The following is a 19951-nucleotide window of genomic DNA, read 5'->3' on the forward strand; positions in this document are numbered from 1 at the left end:
CTGCAATGATTGTAATAAAACATGGAATTATCTGTGATTTGGTGACAAAGCACAGGTTACGCTAATACTACATTCGCATCATTAGAGGTTAAGAGGAAAATATTAAAATTGTATTTTTACATTTATATAGAGATATTATGTATATTAATATTATATATAAATTATAATATCTATATCTCATGCGGTAGATATTTACCATTCAAGTCATGGATCCCTTGAATTCTAGAACCATGGGCCTAGAGAATAAAATTCAACTTCTCAACGTGGGATGCAAATTATTTCACAATTGAATGTCCTCACCACATGGGCTCATTTACAAACGCGTCCTTCGCCTCTGACCTGGCCAGGCTTCATCCAGACTCTGCTGCTGATCTCCCTTTTCTTAGAGTGTTTTAGAAAACTTGTCACTGTATATTTTCCCTCTGTCCCTTGGAGATGTATGTAAATCTTCGTAAAAGCCTCTTGTCAGTTTTACAGCCCAGGTGTGTTTTTCTCAAGGACCTGGGGACCGTCCCTCTGAAATGTGACATCAGGGGTGATAAGTGCCCCCACTCTGCAGTTGCCCTGGAGGACAGGAGCTGAGCTTCAGTGGCTCCAAGCCCTGTAACTACATCTTGCCTGGGAGCTGACTGAAGGGTTATGGGATTCAGGCAAACCAAGAGGGCCAAGGCCCCACACCCCAGCTCTTAAAAAGTCTCCAGCCCTTAGCTTGTATTCATTTTAAAACCTACATTTGGAATAAACACCTTAAGGAACATTTATATATATAAACAACACCCTTCGGAAGGACAGACTGTAACCCTGCATAAAGTCAGACTCAGGTGCAAAGAAATCCAGTCTTCAATCTCACCATCTCTGCAAACTCCTTGTGCCTCTTCTCAGGAATTCAGGCCCAAACCACCTTTTCCCCTTAAGGTTCTGATGGTGCAGCCGTGTGCCAGGATCTACTCTGTCCAGGCCTGAGTGGTCAAGAGACAGGCACTACAAATTGGTGATATTTGTGACTTCAGACATATGACAGGGACAGTAGAATAATTTGAGATTTGAGTGTTGTTTCTTATTTTATTTCTTTTGATGGTCACCTAATCATGTGACAGGTGAATCTGTAAACTTACAAATTGGATTTTAAATCACCACTGGCAACTCTGATGGATGGAAACCAAGAGGGAGAAGCCCAGAGAAGAACACTGCTATGATCCTCACAAAAGCTTCTTTTTTAATTTTAAGAGAGGTGAATCTATATCTAGACAGATGAAGGGGAGCAGAATTTGCCACCCCAAAATATGTCTTTGGCAAGAGGATTATCTCGAGCTGCTTATTATTTTTTTTTAAGTTATTATTTTTTTTAAGTTATTTTTTGGCTGCGTTGGGTCTTGGTTGCTGCACGGGCCTTCTCTAGCTGCATTGAGCAGAGGCTACTCTTTGTTGCGGTGCACGTGCTTCTCATTGCGGTGGCTTCTCTTGTTGCGGGGCACGGGCTCTAGGCGCACGGGTTTCAGTAGTTGTGGCATGCGGGCTCAGTAGTTGTGGCTCGCAGGCTCTAGAGTGCAGAGTCAGTAGTTGTGGCACACGGGCTTAGTTGCTCCGCGGCATGTGGGATCTTCCCGAACCAGGGATGGAACCCGTGTCCCTGCATTGGCAGGCAGATTCTTAACCACTGTGCCACCAGGGAAGTCTCTGGTTATTTTTAAGAAACTGCAGAAATGGGGGAATCTCTGAAAACAGAGTAGAGGTAACCTGTTTATAAGAGACATTTATGAATACATTTATGAGGGAACACTCCCTTTGTAAGGGTGTCCTTTCTCTGTTCCAGGAAGAGAAAGATGGCTAAACCTCTAGCAACTTATCAATGGAGAAGAAAAAAGGCCTCAGTCTGCACAGCAACTGTAAGCCTGTCTCCTCTGCTTTGCTGCTCACCTCCCCTGACTCCCCCCAGCTTCTGGCTCTTCAGCTGGGGTGGTGTTTAAGGTGGTGGCTTGGGCCATGCTGGGGAGTTAATCAGCTTCCCTGGGAATCTCCCCTGTATGCAGCAGGCATACATGTTATTAACTTCTGATTTTCCACTGTTAATCTGCCTTTTTTTACAGGAGGTCTCAACCAAGAACCTAGAAAAGCAGGGTCCCCTACACAAACATTTGTAGGAAAGGTGAAAATCTCAGTTCAGCATATGAATTTTCCTCAGTCCTTAAGAATGCATGACTTTGCATCTTCTCTGCCACCACCAGTCAGAGTTCACTTTTCATTCTGGGTTCTCAGTGTTCTCTTTGGGTTCTTTCGCATACGAATTTTCCCCAGTCCTTAAGAATGCATGGCTTTGCATCTTCTCTGCCACCACGAGTCAGGGTGCACTTTTCGCTCTGGGCTCTCAGTGTTCTCTTTGGGTTCTTTCGCAGATTTCATATGTTCCTTTTTGACTCTGGATAGAAAGTCAAGTGGAGTCACGTGCACAGGAGCAGTTTAGTTATCAGTAAACCTGTGTTAGCGTCAAGGCCCGGGTCGGAGCTCATGGATGGGATTCCTTTAACTAGTAAGGCTTCAGAATCCGAGCCCTCAGACCCTGCTCGGTTCCCTTCCCAATGACAATGTGAAAGTTCACCTGAGCTCAGGAATCCTAGAGAAAAGTTGAGGTGAGGAAACCCACCCCCTTCCCTAAGTCCTCTGTGTTTCAGGAAATGACTTAGTGCAAAGGACCACCTCCCCCCGGACTGAGACAAGAGTCAAGGTGCCCTTTGGTTACCTGTGACCGGACCTGACAAAATCCTCCAAATTCCCATGCTTTCCCTTTCAAAGGTTAGCTGAACTGTTTGGTCCTCAGCAGTCAACTGGAACAAAACTCTTATAAACCAAACTTCAGTAATGCTTTTCTTCCCCCTAAACGTTGGCCCACCCTCAGGCTGGGCCACAGACAGGTTGGCCTCAGGGAAAGACCTGCTTTCACCCACATCCCCTCATGGCCCTCCTGGTCACCGCAGCCCCTACCCCCAGCTTCTTCTAGCTTTGTTTACTGCTCTCCATGAAGGAAAAGCCTTTTCCTAACCCTCGAGATGCTTGCTGATCTTATGGCTGTAGCCTTGTTCTCTCTATGGCAATAGACCTCTTCCCCTCTTGCAATAAATAATCTTTCCCAATAAAAGTCTCTTCTTACTAAATCTGAATTTGTTTTGCATTTGACACCAGTTATAGGAGCCTTTGGTGCTTCAGCCTCAGGTGGGAGAGAAGCCTCTCTGAGCAGCAGTGGAGAATCAGTCGTTTTAAGTTGGGACAGGGAGGGGGCAGTTCACACACAGAGGTACCAGGAAGGACCGGATCCCAGAGGAGAATGCACCCACCGGCCGGGGCTTTCTGGCTGAAATGGGGTGGGGCTGGAGGAGGGATGCAGTGGGAGCACAGGCAGAAGGAAGGGTCTGTGAGGGTCTGCAGAATGAGAGGCAACGGCAGCTGCCACAGGCTCAGTGCCCAGATGCTGAGACAGAGACCGATGGATGGACCCGTGGTCCCTCACTTGTGCGGGAGACGAGACGGCTGTTGACTCCATCAGGCCTGCTGAGTCCTTGTGTAGGTACTGGAAAGAGCTACATCCGTGTTTGCTCAATAAACCTTGAGGTATTTTGAGAACAAGCAGATGCAGGGGAAAACTCTAAAAACAGGGCACAGGGTCCCCTTTTGTGGAGGAAATTTACATTTACGAAGAAAATGTACATTTGCAGGGCTTTCTCTCCTCTTTAAATCAGCACAACAAGCCTGACTCAGCAACCCTTGTGAACCACACATTTCCTGCTTTTCTCCCCATTGCCACCTCCCCTTCCTAGAAGCCCCAAACGCTTCTCCTTTGTTTTAGCCTCAGATGGTACCTAAACCCGAGTCCTAACCACTCCTTCGAGTGACTCATGTCTGGGTTCTCCCAGGTGTCTGTGTGTCCGAGTGATGGGCATGTTAATGAACTTGCGCTTGTTCTCCTCTTGCTAGTCTGTCTCTGGCCGGTCCCATCACCCCCACTGGAGAATCTCAGACGACACAAAGAACTGCCGACTCGGCCGATCGTGTCACTAGGAGGGTGTTAAAGGCAGATGCCTGCGGGTGGGCAGGAGAAGCGAGGAAGAGGGGGAGACGCTGGGAGAGCTGGGGTAGACCCTTCCTCCCAGAGGTTTCTTACAAAGTGGGAGCTGAAGGAAGATGCAGGTCATTAAAATTAAATATAAACAGGGGTGTGTGTGAGGGAGAGAGGAATTTGAGTATATTTGAAACACTAATGAGAAAGATCTGGTAGAGAAGTAGCAGCTGCAAATGCAATAAAGGGAAGACGATTCCTGTCTTGACAGCCCTGACAGAGTAAAAAGAAACATTCTAGAGCCTAGAGCCCGGGAGGGGTTGCCTGGAAGCAGGGGGAGCATTCTCTTGTCTCCAAAAGGAGGACGAGCAGGGTTGCAGGCAGACCTCCGCGCTGGCCTGGGGGAAGCTGTCTGCCTTCCGCTGTTCTGTGTGTGTGTGAGCCTTTCCAGGAGGAAGTGATACCCTTGGCTGAGATGAAGGGGGATCGAGGTGAGACAGAATGAAAGACACAGACGGACCTAGAGAAATTCTGGCAAGGTCTCCTGCTGCATTCCTCAACCTGTACCACCCTCTCTTTTTTCTCCTACCTGGATTCCTATTTTAAGAGACCCAAATTCTGGAAATGTAAATTTATATTTTAAGTAACAACTGAAGTAACAAGGTCTAAGAGTTCAACACAAAATGCCATCCTCTTCCAGTAATAAAATATTAAATCTCTATTTTTCCAGGGTAGCCTATGAAATTAAAGAAATCAAGTGATTTTGCTGGGTTAAAAAAAAGACTCCACTTTTGACATTTTCAACTTCATTTGAATTAACAACATTCAAGAAAAGGCCAGCTAAATTACTGTGTTTGAAATGAAAACTCTGAACTTTTTCACATGTCAAAAATGCTTTGATAATGGTAGATTCAAACTTTTGTTAGAGACCTCTATTTTGATGGTTTAAAAACACGTAGGGTTCATTCTCATTTTTTTTTCTGGCATAATTTAAACATGACTTGAATAGTACATAGAACCATTACTTTGAGCTGAGACAAGGCTTAAGGGCACGAGAGACACGGTCAGACCCACTTCCACTGTGAACGGACTCCCTGCACCATAGTCCTGATGGGAAATACCGACACGTGGCCAAGAGGACATGGTGACAGGTGAGAAGGCTACCTGGTGATGGGGCCAAGGGGCTTGAAGGTGGTGATGGTGGCCGTTGAGGGTAGAGACAAGGGACTTCAGGTGAAGCAGTGACAGTGCATGGCTGACCCTGCTCCTTGTGTCTGCGTCCTGACTTGTGTGTACAACAGCCAAGACTCCACTCCACTCCCAGTCAGAAAACTGTGCCCAACTAGAAATGACTCCAGCCGTACAAGCCTTTAACCGGCTAGGGAGGTTTACCCTTACAATTTACCTGTAAGAAGCATCCCTAGATGTGTTTTGACTCCTTACCTTGGTAAGTGAGTTTAAATCCCTGCCGGTTCTGCGAGTGGTCGCTGTAAAAGTGGATGAGCGTTTCATGAGTTGTGCTCAGCAAGGGTGCAGGCAGGTCGGGGCCACTGAACTGCCCCATCATCGGGCTGGTGTGGAAAGGTCCGTTTTGAATTTCAAGGTAGTCATGATTAGCTTCGGTAGAAAAATTCAGAAATTGAATATGTGCACCTATGAAAAAATATGCAAAATCGGTGGAAGTTAATATCAAATTTTATGATAATGTTTACCAATAGGGATTAAAATTGTATCAGTTTCCCCAAACAGCATCTCTCCAGGAGGCCGAGCGGAGCACACACTTTGTGAATTACAATGATCCTTGGTTCAGTTTCACCTCAGCTACCTACTAGCTGTGTGACCTTTGTCCATGTAGTAAATGCCCCTAAGTCAACTTATTTGTGAAATACGGGTGTTACCAGCATTGCATCACAGAGACAAGCAGGTATAATTCTTAGAATGGTGACTTACATCCATACATATGGCAGTGATTTTGTCCAGCTGCTATTATAATCATTACAACCAGAAACACAAGGTTGTAATTGTACGTCAAATCATCCTTAATTTGTGGCTTTATCAAGGAAGAAGCCAATACAGATCTAACAAAATGCAACAATCTTTAAAGTGGCTTTTAAATGGAAGGGCATACCACTGCACAAGAAACTTCTTGGTTTGGTAAGTGATTGTTTCAATTGTGTAGTGCCTGCAAAACAAATTACTGGTGTTTGCAAGAAACCCACTCGGATCAACCCCACTCTAGCTCTCACAATTCAATCTAACAGCCTGGCACAGGGCAAGATACCAAGACGGTCTGAAGGACCCATATTGCTAGCATCATACTGATCTGTGTCTCAGATAAACTACAGTGATAGCTTAGAAGAAAACCAAAATCAAAATAATTTAGAGTTATTTGCATTGTGGTATTGTTGAAAATTTAATTGACTACTGTGTCTGAAATATTTTAATTCACTTTCAAGTTTATTTAGAATGCCAAAGACATTAGCTTTTGCACAAATCCAGGCAATTAAGTTAGATTTGTAAAGCCTAAACTGAGAATACCAGCAGCTACTGTAGATCATTCTCTCAACATACGAGGAAAGCTTTACTTTGTGTTATTCTTCTCCTGTTCTTGATAGATAAAAAGAGATTTATTTTTTTCCTTTTCATCTAATATATTTGACATGTTTTCTAGGTTTTAGGAAATTAAAGATATTAAAATTATCATATTAAAGATCATGTTAACGTGGATTACCTTACTTAAGTGTAAATACCTAGAGAATTTAAAGTAACATATCTACTTAGTATTGATGGAAAACGCAGGTATCAAAAGCCTGAATTCAGTAAAAAAAAAAAAAAAGAAGAAGAAGAAAAGCTCATGCAAAGAGTAATAGGGAAGAACAACCTAAAGGTACTCAATAAAGTTTAAAATCATCCAAGAAACACAATTTTATCAATTATGAAGAAAACCTTGTGAGGAGGAACAAAAGAGTAAATAATGGCCTTTCTGGTTGGGCAGAGTGTAAGGCCACCTATCACTCTTGGGGTTCAGTTTATCAGGTAATCACTGTTATGACCATCATTTCACAGGTGAGCAAACTAAGGCTCAGAAAGGCTGGGTGTTATGTCCCATGTACCACAGGGAGAGGCAGAGTTGGATGGACACCAACTCCAATTGACAGAGCCCTCATGTTCTCTGGTTTAGCATGAAAATGTGCTAGTCAAAAGCTAATGATATCACCATGTTAAAAATATTACAATTTTTTTGGAGAAAATAATTTTGTATTAAAATTGTTCAATCTAGTTTGATAGAGAAGATTGGAAGAAGTAGAATGTGGAATACTTCATGAAGAGACCGAGAGAGTGAAAAGCAGAAGAAAGACTTACAATGAAACATCTTTAACAAGGCAACCAAACTTTGGAATCCTTTTTGGAAGGAGTAATTCAATTTGTAACATATGGTCCAAACATATGTACTGGTGACACATGAGCAGCCAGAGAAGGAACAGCCCAGCCTGTGTCCGTCCTGCCCATTCTAATACTAGGCACAACAGACGACCAACATGGAACAAACCTATAAATTTAAAACATTTCTGCAAATATTAAAAAGTGTTGAAAAGACATCAGTGAGCTAATTCATTTTCTCCTAAATCCCAGTAAATACGTTTGGTCAAAAGAAATCTGGAAGCAAGAAAAGAAGAAAGAGAGAGAGAAAGATTGAGAGAGATAAAGACAGAGAAAAAGAAAGAGAGAGAGAGACAGGGAGAAAGCAAAGAAGGAAGGAAAGGAGGCAGGGCTAGTGGTCCCCAGCCCTTCAATTCTGACCTGTCTCCTGTGACAGTTGAACCACTTCCTGAGTCACGCAACAGTATCTGATCTATTCCCTCACCCACTGCTGAATTAAATACAGTTCTCTTTTGTGGCCTGGTCCACAAATCTGATAAGAAAAAGAGGTTTTTTTAGCTAATTAATAAACTATACTAATGGATTTCTTTTTTTTTGGTGGCTACATCAAGGCCACGGAACCCCTGTGGTCTACAGAGTTTCATAAATACCCGTCACATTCTTCACCAGGAGGAAGAACACAGAAGCTGACACAATAATAATCAAAAACGAATGTTGAATTACTAACATTTCTATTTACGTCCTAAAAGTACCAGATAGGATGTGAAACTAGGGCAAGATTAGAACACTTAAAAAATGTATCCTCTTTTTAGGTATAAAATCAAATAGCAGGGAAATGGCTTAAAATAGGCTCATTTCAGATAAGCATATGCAGACGTCAGATGTATTCATCCAGAGACTCATTTTGAAATTCACAGAATGACCCAGTCAAGAAAGAAATGAGAGACAGCAAGCAGATCAAGGGGCAAAAAAAAGGAAGGCTGGCCAATATCTCTAAAGCAAAGGAAATGGTGACCGTGGCCTTTTACTGATTCGGAATTAAACTTGAAATGGAATTATGACAATTATAATTTTATGAAAAAAATTAGCATATTAAGCAGGATAAAGTATCCAGCCACATATCAAACTACCTAATACATATCAGGAAATAGAACCAAGCCCAGCTCTAATCTGGTTTAGAATGGAATTTTTAGCTATCTAATTTTCAGCAAATTGTGTCCAGTTTGACATCATGAAGCCAAAACGAAGGGATTAAAATAAGTGTTAACCTATTCTTTTCTTACCTCACAGAATACCAAAAATGTGTCACTGCAACAAGAAAACCAGTCTGAATGCCCATCTTGGGTGGAATTTACACCGATTGTCATTACACACTGAAAATTAAGTGTCAGTAAAAGGCACCTGCAGAAAAAATTTTGACTTTGGATTTTGACAAAATTTTGAATAGTAACCTGACAATGGCTTCAGAGTTAAACTCTCGTCTCTTAGTTGATAGAACCTGTGAATAGTACAGTGCTCTATTTTATATCTTCTGTACATAATAAACACAGAGCAAAGGAGTTAATAGTTTTAGAATTCAGTGGATAGTCTAAAGAGTCTCTTACATCCTCCTTAGACTTCTAGGTGGTTTAAAGGCATGGCCAATTTGGACCTCATGGTGTGCGGTATAAGTGCAGTGGGTTTTAAATATAAAAAGCAGTTAGACTCCAATAAAGATGTTAAAAAAAAAAAAGTAATGGTAAAGTAGAAAAACTTGATTTCATTTCTGTTAACTATGCCTTTAGAAATTTTCAAGAAAATAGAGACACAAGTTCTGTGGTGATTGAGCTCATGCCAAAGCCACACAAAACAGCAACCCAAATTTGTGGAAAGGAAAGAAAACAACATAGAAATCATTAGAGCATTTGGCTTAGAAACTAAAAGCAGTTAAGTAATGCCTTCTCCATATCAGGCGTTTGCATTACTTCCTAACGGCTGTCGGAGAATGATATTTTATCATATTCGTTTTAAAGATAAGGGATAAAGGTTCTAAAACATGTTGATAACTTGGGCAAATTCATACCATCAGTCACTGACAGAACTAGGATTTCTACCCAGCTAACCTCAGAGCTCAAAGACATGAGGAACCACCATATACACTGCCCACTCCTTAGACAAAGTCTCTTGATTGCAGGCCCTCACAGAGGCTGGATGCAGGAAATAGCTGCTGGGGGGGATGAGTAATTAGCAAGGGGAGACCAAGGTGGCTTTCACGTGATGCCAGAGCAACCAATCATTTTGTCTATTTAATTAAGCTACTGACTGGTCCATGCATGTGGGACAGAAGAAGGATTAATCAGAAGAATTATTTGACGGAGCTGGTAGCTGCTTAACGAATGGGTCGGATATCTATCAGGTGGTCCCATGCATATTCAGTCGTATGGAAAGATCCAAAACACAGCAATAAAATCCTCCATGAGTGAAAGGCATCTAACCTATTTTTTTTCAAGAAAAGGCACTGATGTCTCATATTCTGGATAGGTGTGTTTTTCAGGGTGGCTGGGGGAATTGCAGTCACCGGTACAATAATCCTTAACACCCTGAGCAACCCAAACCCAAACTGACAATCCAGGAAACGGGAATGTACATGCCTCTTCCCTAAATTTAAATGTATAATGTCATGTTTAGAAGTATATTTACAGATTATAAAATTTATCACAGACAAACCTGGTGTGGTACTTAAATTCCATCTGTAGCAAATTATTCCGAAGCATGACTACATCTATTCTAAGTGCTAGGGACAGTCATACTATTTTGTATGTAGTTAGGATTTAAGACATAAGGTTTCTTTTTGCTTATTCTTCAAGATGCTTTTTAAAGCCCAATACTAGGCAATACCACAGATTTTAAAGACAAATAATTTTAATTGTAATATTTCATAAATATTTTTAAAATTTTGACCTTTCTTCAAATAAATTTTTTTTAGGTTCACAGATCATGATCGTGAGGTCAGACAATCTAACTGTTCTTTTTTGTTTTTCCTGAGTTACTGTCTTGCATATTGGTTTATCAGTGAGTGAGCAACATACGTAAATATGCCAGACAACAGCCTTCTCAGATCACAGAACAGTAAGGTTGGGAAAATAAATTAATAAAATGTGTATATCCATGCATGAGTAAAATGCTTCTGATGAGGTTTGAAAGAACAGTGGGAACCATTTGCAGCAACAATCTAAAGACCAGCTAGCTTTTTGCTGCTGTTGTTTACGACATGCCAAGCCCGGTACTAAATTTCTCGCCCGAGTTGTTTTGGTGAATCCTCATGTAACCCTGTGTGGTTATTTCCTTTTTAGAGGTGAGGAAGACGAGGTCCCTGGAGGTTCACTCAGTGCAGTAGCCTGAGTGAACTATCATTACTCGTCTTATAAACTTGTGACCCTCAAGATGCTCAGACCCTGTTGGAACCTCCTGGGTCACCTACAACTCCGATCCTGACACCTGACTCTAAACACTGAACCAACCATGTCCAGATCTTCAGATCCCCAGGGTGAGAAAACAGACCAGGCTTTGAGGATAGCTGAGCCACTGTTGGTTAAAGGCAAAGGCTTCTGTTCCGTCTACCACAGAGCACAATTACGGCCTCTATGTTCAGAGAGTTCAGGATTTAAAAAACAAAACTAAAAAACCTGGAAGAAATAGAGCGCCTCTGTGATCCTTCTGTGAACTGTCTCCCCGTTTTTATCCCCACACTCTGGTGGCCCCTTCAGGAACTCAGTGGACATGAACCTCACGTGTGTTCTCCACGCTGGGGGGGGGTCCCTTCCACGCTCCCCCTTGCCCTGGTGGCCTCACGCCCGCTGCCCTCTTGGCGGCTCTCAGCTGAGCAGGTGGACCCTCCCTTTCCTGCTGCCCTCCCGGCACAGATTCTCAAGGCAAGAGCTTTGAAAACTTAAAATATATAATCCTCTTCTAAGGTAACGATTTCCACTTATGCTTATGCTCATTCATCCCTCAACTAACATTCATGAGTACTCAATTACTCTGAGACACTCTGGGACATTCTGTGAGTATCTAATTTGGCACCCCTATCATACTGCGTACTTTTGAGAAAATCACAGGTGGGGAAAACCCAAATTAATGAACTAAAATATAAGGACATCATGAGGCAGACAAGGAAAGGCATGATAGGGAATCAAAGTTTCACACAGACTGTGAATTTCTGAAGCAGGCCAGAATGGGATTTTAGTGTACCTAACAATTAAAATTAGGACCTATTTAAGGTAAGTAACCTGAAAGTTCATAACTAAATATGATAAAAAGCCATTTTCATAAACCTAAATCAATGCAAGTTATAACAACAGAAGTTTATAGAACAATACTAGAATGAGTCATAACCTGAGAAAAACCTTAAAAATTGTTCAAGAGAAACTACCACCATTACTGAATTCCAGTGATACATTATAAAAGACAGTGTTATAAAGAGATTGATAACTGAATTAGGGACGCTACATTCTGCACGTCATGTGCCTCTACTGTTCATCATTCAACTAATTTAATTTGCCTTGAAAAGTCTTGCACGGCTGAACTGATTTTTCAAGTAACTTTCTGTTCTCAAAGTTATTCTGCCAAAGATTTATTTAAATCTGTAAGCTACTTTCAATTAAAGACACACTTAGGTCAACAGAATAGGCCCATTTTTCACTCAGCCTAATTCTTTCCAATATAAAAATTAAAAAGTTGAATTTTGAGGAATGAAAAAGTATCTCACTCACCGTAGCCAGTGGGCAAGGCGATCTTCCAGGTGCAGTCCAGGTTGCTGGGGTAGGTGCCCGGGAACCCCGGGCTCAGGATCACGCCCCCCATGCTGCTCAAGGTCCCCCCGCAGGTCGCTGTCGGCCAGACAAGGGGAGTTAGTGCTGTGTGTCATCGTTTTCCAGCAAGGACAATTCCCTCCCCCCACTCTATGGGACCACGCTACCTAGAAGCAAGTCTTCAGAAACAAATCTGCACCTCATTTCAGCACATACATAATGCGATGCCCTTCAGTTATTTATGGGTCTAGCTCTCCCTCCTGAGTTTCCACTGCTTAAGGACAAAGACAGGTCTTCAGTTTATTTACTTCTGGTCCACAGAGGCTCCCAGTAAAGCTTGGTCAATTTAATGCATTTTGGTCAGGCAACCGATTGACTTTCAGGTTCTGAGTTGTCATCAATACTCACACCTTTAAGTCAAGACAACTATCATTGTCCTGGGAGAGAGAGAAGGGGGTCTCGATGTTGGGTGCACCTCCTGTCAAACAAGGATGATAACCTAATTCCTTGAGTACTTACTTATCACTGTATGTGATCGCATTCTTTCGTTCATCTCAAAAGACAAGAACCATTGGATAGGCGTACAAACAGAGCCCCCAAAAGCTGTGTATCCATCTTTTTTCCTTTGTGATATTTTAAAAACTCCATCAATGGGCTTCTCTTATTTTACATCTGTCCAATGATCCCAGCAAGATTTTCAGTATAACCCTCAAGTCTCAGCCTTCTTCCCGGGGCTCATCTGTCCACCATCATTTGGTAGCCTGATTCTTGCCTCCTGCTGGGGAAACCCCTCCATGCCAGGCCTTTTCTTATGGTTAAACAGCATATTCAAAGCGTTTTTGGTACAATGGTATGGCTAAAGAACAAGGTGCTTATTTTTATAAAAGAGCCAGGTATCTTGGGGTTTTAACTGGGTTTATATATCTTATTTTATACAGATTCCTGATATTTTGGTAAGAATATATGGGATTTTTACTCCAGGGCACAGGCCATGTCCCGCTGGAGGGATGCCATGATGCAGGGAATGCCAGCTTGGTGCAGGGCCCTGGCAAACGGCTTGGCCACCCTGAGGCTTGTCATGATGTTCAATTTAGTTAATACTGGTTAAGCTCTGGGAATGATGCTTGACACTCAGTAACTTGTAGAGAAGTGTTTTGCTGTAAATTATCTTCCTTAGTACTATTATTAAAAAAATCAGGACTTGAGATTTCCAAGAACTTATTAGTAAAATACTATCTCTTCATGGATTTCTAGTCCTAAAATCCCCCAGCTTGGATTAATCTAAAGCTAACAGCTAAAAAAACTTTCAATCTCTCAAAATAAGTCTTTGAAATTTATTGTGGGATGTTTGTGAGTTTTCCAATGAAAAAACTTCCTCTATACCTTGTAAGGAATTAGGAGCAAGCAAGTGTTATGGAAGTTGATGCATCTTTGACATCTGCTAATATATGAAACATGTAAAATAAAAGATACAATTAATTATATTTGGCTAATATAAGTAAACTATTCAAATAAAACATTTCCTCACATAATACAGAGTGTCAGCAATGACTACCCACTGTGAGTTGATTTTATTCCAAAGCTTAAAATATTTAAATTCCCACGTTTAAGGGAAAGCTCTTCATTTAAAAATAAATAGGGAGACGGATGTTCTATGCCTGAATCCCAGTCCCAGTGAGTCCCTCCACAAGGGCGGCTGCCTTGATATCAAATACTCTTTGATATAAAATACTGTCCCTCCAACTTCACATCACTTATCAGTACTTCTCAATTTTGTTTCTGGAAATGTGATTTTCCTGAGGCTAAAGGTGTACATAGAACCCTTCTCAGACTCTCAGACCAGCTACATTCATTCTTGCCATGAATTAATCCACTGGCTTCTGATATGCATGTGCTGTGCGTTTAGTGCCTCGAGCTAGCACTCTTGCATCTAATCCCTGTTGGTTGGTTCAGAGATGCTGGAAAAGCTGAGGAACCACATCCAGGGGGAGAAGATGCTTGTCCAATCCAGTAACAGCATTATTATGTTATCATTATGTAACAAATGTTTGAAAGGAATTTAAAAGTGCATCTGTGAAGCTCAAAGGTGGCTCAAGGAGATCACCATTACGTTACTGATAATCTGCACAGAGACCCAGTGACGGAAGGCATGTCCATACCAATGCAAAGGGGAGACGGGTAGTTCCAACGACGAACAGTCCCTGGCATACAGGAGATGTGGGAACGGCCCTGTTCAAGAGAAAATGAAATAAAACTCACATAACTGAACATAGAGTATTTAAGGCTTAAATGTTTGTGAGAACATCTGTACTTTCTTTGGTTTTCCCTTTTTGATTTAATTACAAATGCAAAAAAATCAGAACTCATGAAATCTACTAATGTGTGTTAATGAATCCCATATTTGGAATTAAAACAGAAAAAAAAATCCATAATCACTGTGTTTCTTGTCACTGAAATCAAAATCTTGTGATGTCCCCTTCAACGGTCTTTATTTCTGCCAGGATGCTTCCCTAATGCTTACAATGTTGAACTGAATTGGTCAAAGTAAGTCTTTTTTTTAATCATCAAAAGTTACAGCTTTTGGTCTGAGAGGCTGAAAATGATTAGGAAATACTAGGTATTGATCTGAAGGGTGACATGTCAAAGGTAAGTAATCTGCTCATACAAAGGTTAACTTTCACGGTTGCCTACGGTTCAAGTGCAACTCACATGACCTTTACGGTTCAGCAAAGAACTGGGTCAGTTCTTCCTTTATTGGAGAAAAAGGGAGACTTAATATTCATTTTATTATCAGACAGCCTCACAGCTGTCAAATTAACGTGTCTGCGATGAAATTAATCCTCATCATTCAAGGTCTCTTTATTCCCTAAATATATAAAGTTTTCAACTTTCAACCTTCAAAAAATCTGTCCTATTATTACTCTTTTAAAAATTAAACAGCAGCAGGTTAAATTCTCAGTGTTTCGTGCTAAAATCTCTTTTAAGATGAAAGAGAAGGTAGTGAACGGGCACCTCTGTGTGCAGACTATTCAATTTTACTTTTTTCCTCATTGTGACTTGGTGGTTTTATGTGCCATGCATACTTATCTTGTGAATTTCCATTTGCCAAACAAAATTGGCATAGAGGCAGTTGAAAAACAAACCTTTAATTCATGTTAAATAATCCCAGCCATATTGGGAACGCATCAAACAAGAATTTGCACTAAGGCAGTTATCAATGACAAACCGATTCCCCAAGCTTAGGAAGGTTTCATACTCAATTCATGTGCCACAAAACTCATTTTCTCCTACTTCCTAATATTCTTAAAAGTTGTTCCAGTAAAGGAAGACTACACTTATTCTTAAAGAAGACATGCAGGATAATGCTTTTCCTGCCAAATTTCATGCTCTGTATCTCCTCATTCTCTGACCTATTACGTTATCTTTAATAAATTTCTTTCTGAATTTTGGACAAACATAAAGTACAAAAGCCTTTAAAGGTATTTATGGAAGACTACCAATAAAATGGTCATTTATTACCAATCTAGGTCACATTCTGCTATTGATTTCAGCAAAGACATTTCATATTAGTGATTCCAGCTGAAATTTTTATAATGGATCCAAAACAAGGCAGGAATCTGTGTATTTACTTACTAGCTTCAAATGGGAATTTTCGTTTTTCAGCTTTTAAAAGAAAAGTAAAACAAATCTAGAGAGAAGGAAATCATTAATCATTCAGATATCCGGGACTGACCTTTGATGTGTCCTGTCTCTGCCACTTTATGCCTGAATCTCACTAGGCAGATGCACTTATAGACACTTGTATGTAAACCATAAAAGGAACAATTCTTTTCATGAATAGTATGTAATTTATGCATGCTGTCATTCCAAATATACTAATGCGTTACCAAAATTCCCAGTTGTTAGCAACTTTTTAAAAAGTCCAGAATCCTTTTTAACTCATGTGAATGAGAGACAGTCACAGCTTGTAAATTCAATGCTTGAAACTGTTATAAAGAAAAAAAAAATCTTAGTTTGCATTTGAAAACAAGAGCTAAGTGGCCTGACTGGACTCTACAGATGTGTGTCTGCAGGCTTTTATCTCTAAGCAGCATATTAAACAATTCATTGTAAGAAATGTCTTTACTAAATAACCCTTTCTAGTTTCTTCTCTGAGGGCTATAGAAGTCTTCTTTATAAAAGGATGCTGACAGTAAATGCAAAGTGCTGTCATAAACGTGTAGAAAGATGAACACACGTGAGTGAGAGAAAGTGTTAACGTGTGGGAATTTGGGAAAGGAGAGAGACAACATGATATTTACATGGTTTAAGTCAATTTATAAAGTAAAAAAAAACCCAAAAAGCATAAAAATGGCTTGTCAGTATAGAGTAAGGTATTCCTCTAAATGAAACCCCTGGGATGTGACTTATAATTCTTTCTGCTGTAACACGTGAAACAGGAAGTTTCTGTCCTTAAAGAATCAGTTAAAACAGCCTTGACGTGCTTGGTTAAAAGCTTGTTTCCATGGATGAAGGTTTGGCAAAGCTTCTTCAGTAACTCCTGTTCTGCTTTCCAAGTCTCTGCCCATGTTTTTGCAGAGTCAAAGCAATTACTGTGATACCCACCAAGATCTATGAACGCAGGTTGTAGGTTGTTTTGATGAAGGTGGCTTTATATGCTGATGTTTGTTTATAATAATAGCTATACTGGCTTTCGTTTGCTGAAATGTGTTAGGTGTTTTACTGATATTTTCTCAAACTTAAGACCCAGGCTGATTTCTGCAGGTGGTCCCTCCAGATGTGCCAGCTCGTCTGCCCACCCCCTCCTCTCAGGCACTGGCTCACTCCCCTTCTCCATTAGGGAAAGATGCGCCCCCAGTGCCACACCATGAGGTTGACTGAGAGTAACATAGGCTCTGCACGTGAAGCACCTGGCGGGCAGGCCATCAGCTTCCAGCGTTTGCTGCTGCTGCTCTAACTGGTCTCAGTTCTGCAAGATATTTACCCCAGCACACAGAAATGGGACTATACGCAATGCTGTCACTTCACTGCTGTATCTGTGAAACTTCTTTCTGATGAGCACTCCAGGTTTTATTTAAGTCACTTACAGAATACAACTAAAAATAATGTTCTTGAAACACCTTCAGCTTCAGTGTTGTAATAAACATACAGCAAAAAGTACTCTATTACCTGAATTAACTGAAGTGTAGAAACCTAAGTAGGCTTAAATATGTCTGTTGGACTTTGGAATACACATGTTTAGATTTCAGTATTCATTGTTGGTAGGGAGAATTATATGTGGATTATGCTAGAGGACACAGATAAACTGTTCTGGGAGTATGCTTATTTGTGGCTAACCCAGAAAACAAATAACAGAAACATGACTCATGTTGCTATACATTGGTTTGTAAAATGTTTATTAAAACTTTACATAAACAAATTTAATTAAAAAAAATAAAAGACGATAAAAACTTCTGCCTAACATTTCTTGAAAAGCATTTAACCCTATTATTGGAGCACCATATTTACCTGGCACACAAGTAGGCACTTGAAGATTTACTGAACTAAATCATAAGAACAGTCTGCAATGCAGGACAAGCATGGGACTCAGAGCCAACCCAATTATCGGGTTGCCAGGAGAGGACTGTTGAGGAGACTGTGTCAATGCTTTGTCCCTTAGAATTTTATCTAGTTATTGGGAGAGTATACATTTTGAAATAAAAGTATTATGAAAATAATATGCTCAACCTTAAAAGGATACTTTATCATTTAGAAGCTATTTCTGCATCATCATTAAATTTACCTGTATGCATGGTTTAATATGACTACTTTGATTCACAAACTGAATGAGAGAAACTAGATTAGGTCTCTGGGTACAAATCTAGGGCGTTGTCTTAAGTGAGCTGGCTGAGGATTACCATGCTGAGCCCCTCTACTACCAAAAGCTCAAATAAAAAAATAAAATACCTGCAGTGTGTACCCAGGCTCGCACTGAAAGGACAGCACATCGTTCACCATGTATCGGTCTCCTGTTTTGATGCTGTTGCTGGGAAGGGCTGGCTCTTGGCAAGCAGCAAGACCTACGGCTGGGGAAACGTAAAGAAAAACACTTACAAGCTATGTAAAATGAACAATATTCTTATCATTCGAATAGCGAAATAGCATTTTCCTATTGCTCTCCTCCTATAGAAATGAACAAAAACTCTCTCTCTTGTTTGTCTACCAAGAAGACATTAACTTTCAATCAGTTTGAGCTAAATCTTAAATATTAATTAATTTCATTTCCACTGTGTAATGAAATTTCTTTAAAGAATAAAATTTGTTACTTCCACATTTAGTGTAAAACACTCCAATTCCAATGCATACACATTATAAAAGGTCTTTAAGGAAACTGTTTCCTATTATATGCAAATCCCCATGATATGGCTCTCTTGCTTTTTGTTTTTCTAGCATACTTAGCAGTCTTTTTGAAAAATTTTAAGTGTGAATCCGGGAATTCTATCCTTCTGGAAAAACATAATATGAGAACAAATATTTTATATTCAATCTCTCTCTCTTTCTCATTTAAAGACAACAACAAAAAAATTCTCATGAACAGTTTGTTCTTTAGGTAAAAAGGACCAATATTTACAGACCCTAAAGCTGTAATCAGGCACTTTCCTAGACGGAATTGCCTTTAGTTAAGACACTAACAAAATTTTAAAAAACGCATCATATAATATTGGAATTCAGCTTAGAATATCAGATCAATGAATGCCAAGGACCATTTAACATTGACACTTATTTGTATAAACCCTTATCATATGAATAAACAAAATATGTAGCTGTGGTATTTTATAGAATCAGAAATGTATTTGAAATTGTGCTAAAGATTTGGTGATTGCTAATAATCTTCTATGATTATGAATCTTCTATGAACATCCCAAGTTACTAAGCACTAATAAGTTATCCAGGGTGAGAAATGGGAGAGAAGGACTTCTTCAGAGCAGACCAGCTTAAAATCCTTCACGTGCTCTTGGACTGAGACTTTGGTTCTCGTTCTTTTCATTAACATGAAGGAACTAATCAGATTAACTAACTGACTGGGACTCTGAGTAATGGGGCGGGGCTGGGGGAGGGGAAGATTGTTCTTCCAGGACATGAAGGCTGGTCTATGCAGCCACACAATTGTGGGTCCCAGTGCACAATGAGGACGCATGCTGCCTGCCCTGCCCTCAGGACTGGGTCCACACCTGTGGGCACCCACTGCAGCTGGCACATCTCCTCTGTTCGTGTGCATGCTTCACTGTCCCCATCAGACTTCGAGGTCAGAGGTGAAATTATTAAGAATTTCCAGATGGGCAACAGCATGCATGGGATGCCTCTGAGAGCAGGAGCTGGTGTCACTCCACGTGGTGCCAACTCACGAGGCAGCCTTGGGGTCTGGACAGGCAGCACTTGGAGAAATCAAGGGACAGGCAGTCCCTTGGAGCAAGGGACAAAGACAGTACTGTTTGCCAGTCGCTCTCCTGGCTGCATCACGTTGCTCTAATCCTCACAAGAACCTTAATGTAGACTCCGGTGTCTGACATTAAGGTCAAGGCAGAACAAAGTGAGATGGGCAGGCCGAGGTTCCCAGGTGCAGGTGTGCAGACCCACCTGCCCACCTGGGTGAGGTAACAGTCAGTTTCCTCCACTGCCCTGCTTTTCAAAGTATGGTAAGTGTGGGAGCCTGTAAGAGATGCACACTTTGGGTATCTCAGAACTATTGGAC

At 40.9% G+C, this 19951-nt stretch overlaps 1 protein-coding gene across 1 annotated transcript in view; it reads right to left on the minus strand.

The window, feature by feature from the left end:
* Positions 1–19951, minus strand: part of CSMD1 (CUB and Sushi multiple domains 1) — a 1429265-nt gene that overhangs the window by 146164 nt on the left and 1263150 nt on the right. The window contains exons 38-41 of the mRNA XM_029226263.1: positions 18166–18284; positions 14379–14448; positions 12181–12297; positions 5492–5701 (exon numbers count right to left, since the gene is read on the minus strand). Of these exons, the coding sequence (XP_029082096.1) occupies positions 5492–5701; positions 12181–12297; positions 14379–14448; positions 18166–18284 (516 nt within the window). The remainder of the gene's footprint in view (positions 1–5491; positions 5702–12180; positions 12298–14378; positions 14449–18165; positions 18285–19951) is intronic.

This window comes from Monodon monoceros, unplaced genomic scaffold (assembly GCF_005190385.1).
Source record: "Monodon monoceros isolate NGI ecotype Baffin Bay Population unplaced genomic scaffold, NGI_Narwhal_1 Super_Scaffold_17, whole genome shotgun sequence".
In the NCBI taxonomy this organism is placed as follows: Eukaryota; Metazoa; Chordata; class Mammalia; order Artiodactyla; family Monodontidae; genus Monodon; species Monodon monoceros.